Source organism: Macadamia integrifolia, chromosome 13 (assembly GCF_013358625.1).
Source record: "Macadamia integrifolia cultivar HAES 741 chromosome 13, SCU_Mint_v3, whole genome shotgun sequence".
Classification (NCBI taxonomy): Eukaryota; Viridiplantae; Streptophyta; class Magnoliopsida; order Proteales; family Proteaceae; genus Macadamia; species Macadamia integrifolia.
Window position 1 is genome coordinate 27,835,212 of NC_056569.1, and position 6,000 is coordinate 27,841,211.

The following is a 6,000-nucleotide window of genomic DNA, read 5'->3' on the forward strand; positions in this document are numbered from 1 at the left end:
TTGACTAACTTGCGCTGCAAAAATATTTTACCTGAAATCTGTGCCAAAGAAACATCTCAAAATTTTCCCAGGGATCCAATCATATTCATTGGAGTTGCTTGAACCATCAGAACACTTCAAGCAGTAAAATCTGTAAATTTCAGCTAACCTCTCCATTGTATATCTTCTAACAAGAAGCTGGAAAACAATTATCAGAACAAAGTCAATAACTGGAAAATTTATTAGCAAAAGAAAGCAACACACTCACAAGGAGGAGAGGAGGGAGGTGAAAGTACAGATTTGTCCCAAAGGCGATCTGCAACAAGCCTTGTAGTTTCAACTGGAATAGATTTCAAGGTATGACACGCCACATCACAAACTATGGCAACAACTTGTTTCCGAACATTTTCATCATAATCTAACAGCCGGTCAGAAAGGGCAGCTACAAAATATTTATTCACCTCAAAGGTTAGTATGTATGTCCCATACTTCCTAGCATCCTAAATCTCAAGTAATATGCACTACCCAAGTACTCAGAACATCCTTACCTATGATTTGAGGAGCTTCAGGTCGGAAAGGATCTGACAGCAGACAGCTCTTAACATATTCAATGACATACATCCGAATCTCTACTACTCTATCAGTCAACCTCTTAAGAAATTCAGAAAAGAGTGGCTGAAATGCTTCAGGGATAAGAGAAACTGGAAGAGCAAACAGGTCTCCAAGTAACCTGACTGCCTTGAGACGAGTATCAGCTTGATCTGCCTGCAGAAGTTGAAACTTGGAAGTAAAAACCTGCTAATCTAGCCTCACAATTCTTGAAGTCACAAGTTGAAAATATAAGAATTTTTTTAATCACTTTACAGAAATAGAGATGACAAACTATTCTATTTGAACATGAGGGAAAAGAAAAATTTTGGACCTGCATTTTCAGAAAGTGCTATAGACTTGCCCTAGATGCCGATGGATAAGAAACAACCAGCCTACCAGGTCACAGTTCATGGCTCAACATGCCAAACCACCCCACAATATTGGTCCTCCCTGTTTTTCAGCTGGACAAACCCAAAACCATTTCAATCAGGGCTGGATTCAGGTTGGGGTTGTCTCCAGTCATACCCACACAGCATCTCCACCCAATTTTTTTTGGGGGGTAAGGCAGAGTGATACAGGTGAGGTTTAGTCAGGCATTTCCAGACCTGACCCATACAGATCAGGACATGCATATATAACATTATTGTCCAGATCAATTCACAGGAACTACTTAAAAATATTGATTCAAATTTGATGAATACTAACCACAATATTACCAGAAAAAAGGGAAGAAATTGAGGAAATCAGTGAAGGTTTAGTTACCAATAGTTCTTCCCTAAGGTATGGGATGATTCCATAGAGGATCTGAGGAGCACAGCGATAAAGATCATGGATAACTTCATGATAGTCAAGTTGACTATTCAAAGAACTCTTATCTCCAAACATTGATGATATGAGAAACTGCTTTATGCCAGGTTCAAGTTTTCCTGCACAATGTTCTATAACATTCATAGCAAGCCTCCGTGCAGCCATAGAAACATCCTAGCATCACAAGTTCCACAAAATCAACTTGTGAAAAAAATGTTGCAGGAAAGTAAAGTCTAGATGATGGAAACAGAATGAGAAATATGAGCCACTGGCACTGCGCCTAGGCAATGATCAGAAGACAAAGGGGCATTATTAGCAAATTGAGCAGATACTCACACTTTTTCCCCGGCCTATAACAGACAACAAAACAAGTAACAGATTCTCATCAACATCCTCACTCTCTTCTATCAGAAGTACCATGATTGTCTGCATTGATGTTAACACACTTTCTGGATGGTCATCACTGCACATATGAAAGTATCAATAAGAAAAGTGAAGATAAAGACAACACAATCATCGAATCTGCTGGAAAGGGATCTCCTAATAGTGAAATACCATCCCACCATAGCAGGAAATTGAAAAATAATTACTGTTAAAATGCAATAAGTAATGGTTCTATTCCAGAAACAGTGAAATTGATGACACTTAAGCAACATAAAAAAAAAAAAAAAAAAAAAAAAAAAAAAAAAAAAAAACGTATCACAGTGCCTCAACCACGTCAACGACACATAACCACAAACAACACAAAAACCGGATATCCAACTTGGTCTTTTCCAAGCTTTCCGACCTGCAAACGTTTCCGTTAGAATTCCTTGTTATTTTGGTTAAGAAGCCTTGCTCAAAATGAAAGAAAAATTATTTGAACAAAAAGAAGAAAGAAGACACAAAATGAAGGGAAAATCACATCGCAATAGAGAATCCTGCTTCGTTACAAAGAAACCACGTTATGAATCAACCTTGGTACTTCCAAAAAGAGATGGCAAACAGAGACACAAACCCAGTTTTATTATGATAATATGAACAGGTTCTAAGAGCACCTACTCTTGAAAGAAAAGCAAAAAATACTAGAATGACCATTAGCTACTAGATTTAAGTTATTGGCCAGTAAGGTGTTGTTCCTGTTTGGGACAGAGAGTGCCAATACATTACCATCACTTGAAAGCCACAACGGGGAGAGCACCTATGCCAACGGAACCCGGTTTCAACTTTCGACGTGAAACCATTTAAGACTTAAGAGCAGTTTCCTTGCATGTATTATATTGCAGCACATAGATCCAGGAAAATTAATAAGCAAATAAAATAACAATCTCTAGGTGGATTCTTTTTAGCCTTGAAATACAGACCAGACATGGGCCTCCACTTTCAAATCTAGAAGATAGAGTTGATTCTAACAACTTCAAAGATAGTTTTCATTTTAATTTTTAAAAAGAATTAAGGTTGGGGTACAACAAATCAAGAAAGACTAGCACATTTCAGAGGTCATATTAGCTCTCAATCAGTACATGCAGTTTCCCATAGAGAAGAAATCAATACCTTATTCTAAACGCAAATAAATTCCAGCATTTAGGAACAGATGTTCCTCTGGTAAATCCATATTTTCTGGAATGAAAATAAACATCTCTAACACTTGACTGCTTTTCCATATAGAAATGCGAGAATCCTGGCAAGCCAAGTGTATATCTCCATCACTATAGAAGTGAAAGTTCAATGTCAGGATCATTTGAATAAAATATTTTACATATGCGGTGCCAACCTCAGCCTAGTGGTAAAGTTTCCAGCAGTTCACAGCAGAATATTTGGTTGGTGTTGAGACTTTAAGAGTTATAGAGTTATAGTCCCACATTTGTTTGATCTTATACTTGAGAAGCTCTCTCCACCTAATGCCTTCAAGGTTTTGGGCCGGACCCTCCAACATCGTATCAGAGACATGTCCGCTTGTTGTCCTCCTTAAGATGTATCCACATGTGTGTTAAAGCTACACATGAGGAGTGTTAAGATGCTGAGATAATGAGAGTTATAAAGGTATAGTCCGATATCAGTTATCTAGGACGTTGGATGTGTCTTAAGCTATCCTTACTTTGTCTCCACCATTGCCTTGAGGTTTTGGGTTGAACCCTCCAACATGGTATCAGAGCTTAGGTCCCTTCGTTAACCACCCTAAGTTGTCTGTCCACATGTTGAGCCAGGTATGCCAAAGCTACACATGAGGAGGAATGATGAGATGTTGGGAATTATAGAGTTATAGTCCCACATCGGTTTGTTCTGGTACTTGATGCCTTCCTATAACTTGAGGCGCTCTCTCCACCTAATGCCCTAAGGTTTTGGGTCCAACCCTACAACAATTGGGCCCAGGCGTTATTAAGTAGGAATTTCCTTATACTACCCCCACCCAAATCTATATATATTCCACATGTGAAGATGAAATAATGCAGAACAACTTGGATAAATAATGGGGTGACCGGTGGGCCCCAAGAGATCCAACTAGGATGGGTGTGGGACCACTTAAAGATTTAAGCAAACCAGTGGCAAATTTGTAACAAACCTGAATTCTTAAAGGTGCTATTAGGTCACTTAATGGAAAAGGATATAATGGAGAATAAGATTTATTATAAAGGGGCAAACTTAGAACTTAAAGGAAATAAAGGACAAAGGAGAATATGGGAGAAAGGCAAGGGTATTGTTGGGAAAAAACAGTAAATAAAATGGGAACACCACTCACGATTGAAGGGGTCTTCTTCAACCTTGGAAATTCTTAAAACCAGTGAGAGTCACCCTATTCCAGGTGAAGGTTCTCACGGCTTAGGCCTAGGATTGGGCTGAAATTGCAAGCATAGGATCGCATCTTCCGGTTCTATTAAACCCACCAGAATAAGCCCAAAAGATCATATATTATGTTCAGATTTAACTCCTGCAATCAAAAAGGGCGGTGGGCATAGTTTTGGTTATGGTTGCAGGTTAAGCTCTCACGGTAGGGATCTTCTTTGGGACTGAAACTCTAGGGTTTTGGTCGCCTAAAAGAGGGATTCCTTCACTCATAATCCCAACCCAAAAAGATCGAGGGAGAGGCAGATCGACCCACCTGATTAGGACAGCAGCTGCTGCCCAGAAACAGAGTTAAAGACAGGTTGAGTTACAAGGTTCTAGTAGTGAACCAGCAGTAGTTGCAGACCTAGCAGGGGTTTAATCTTTGTAATGTAGGACTAAGTTTGAAAACTCAAACTAATCCAACTGCAGGAACTTTTAGTCAAAAGAACAGCCACTACGCACCCCAAAAGTAAACAATAAACAAGAGTCCAGAAATAGGAATCGAACAGCCTTTTGTAAATCAGAAATTTTGACTCAGAACTCAGATTTTCAGGAATCAGATATCATACCAACTGAGGACAATTCAATAGCAAAAAATAGAGTATTAAAACAGATCATACTCAGTAACAACACCACAGGGACAGAACAACCAAAACAGAACTCAGTTCTGTGCAGAAGCACAATCGACCAGAATCAGAGAATTAACCAGACCAGACCATCCCCTGGTCTGATGGGCATGAAATTAGGATCGAACCTCCCTTCCAACAGGGGGGACACTCGATCCAAAGGGGAGCTCAATCCGATGGCTAGATAGCTCAGCAAGAGTAGTCGATACTCGGAGAATTCTAGAAAAAAACTCAGATCTGAACTTAACAGTAGATCAGTTCTCTTACCTGAGTTGCAGAGCAATAACAGCAGCAATAAGTCTTGCCCACATTAAACAACAATAACACAATAAAGAAAACCAGAAAATAATAGCAACCCACTCGGACTTCTCGCCGCAGAGTGTCGATTGGATCAAACACCAATCCCTAGGCCTTGATCAAACACAAGGAGTAGTCATTGAAGCCAGCGACAGCAACAAGAGTCTTTTTTTTTTAAGCATAAATCGTGGCTCATTAAAAGAGCCATCATCTTTATTTATAATGATGGAGAGGGTTTACAAGTAATAGTAACTCAGAGTTACTAAATCTGAGTTACTAAAAATTGATTACAAGAAGTTACTAAAAACTGGAAATTAGAATCTAATGAAAATAGAAATTAGTCTAGACAGAAATTAGAAACTAACAATGACTTGAAATTAGAAACTAATTTAAGTACTGAAATTAGAAACTAAATAACCCCATCTAAAAAGGAAACTAAAGAAAAAGGAAACAAATCACTGAATCCCGTATGCAACCTTAGAACCCCTAGTTTAGACCCATAAAAGTAGCCCAATACACTCAAAACACATGGGATCAAAGGCCTAACATATATGGAACCCAACCCTAGGCTTATTTCTAATAAAACAAGCCTATTTTGGTAATTAATCTGCATCATTTGATTCCTGTGGTAATATTTTCAATAAGACCCAAGGTTCTTGGGTTTCAGTTGCCTTTAGGTCAGGAACAGCCACGGGAAACCTTGGAAAGCAAATATGACAGATTATTAGGGAGAGAGGAGAAGCTGCGATTTCTATCCAGAACAGAGAGGGAGAGAACCAGGAAAGAAGAATAAGAAGAAATAAAGAGGGAAAGAAGAAAGACAGCAGAGGAGGGGAGATAGAGGGAGACAGCAGGGAAGAGGAAGAAGAAGGGGGGTTTTGGGGGGGGGGGGGGG

The 6,000-nt window shown here is 39.1% G+C and overlaps 1 protein-coding gene across 1 annotated transcript in view; it reads right to left on the reverse strand.

The window, feature by feature from the left end:
* The window catches only part of LOC122058699 (sister chromatid cohesion protein PDS5 homolog A-like), a 40,034-nt gene that overhangs the window by 23,435 nt on the left and 10,599 nt on the right, over window positions 1–6,000 (reverse strand). The window contains exons 4-8 of the mRNA XM_042621361.1: window positions 1,714–1,840; window positions 1,333–1,551; window positions 528–744; window positions 276–421; window positions 32–177 (exon numbers count right to left, since the gene is read on the reverse strand). Coding sequence (XP_042477295.1) covers window positions 32–177; window positions 276–421; window positions 528–744; window positions 1,333–1,551; window positions 1,714–1,840 — 855 coding nt within the window. The remainder of the gene's footprint in view (window positions 1–31; window positions 178–275; window positions 422–527; window positions 745–1,332; window positions 1,552–1,713; window positions 1,841–6,000) is intronic.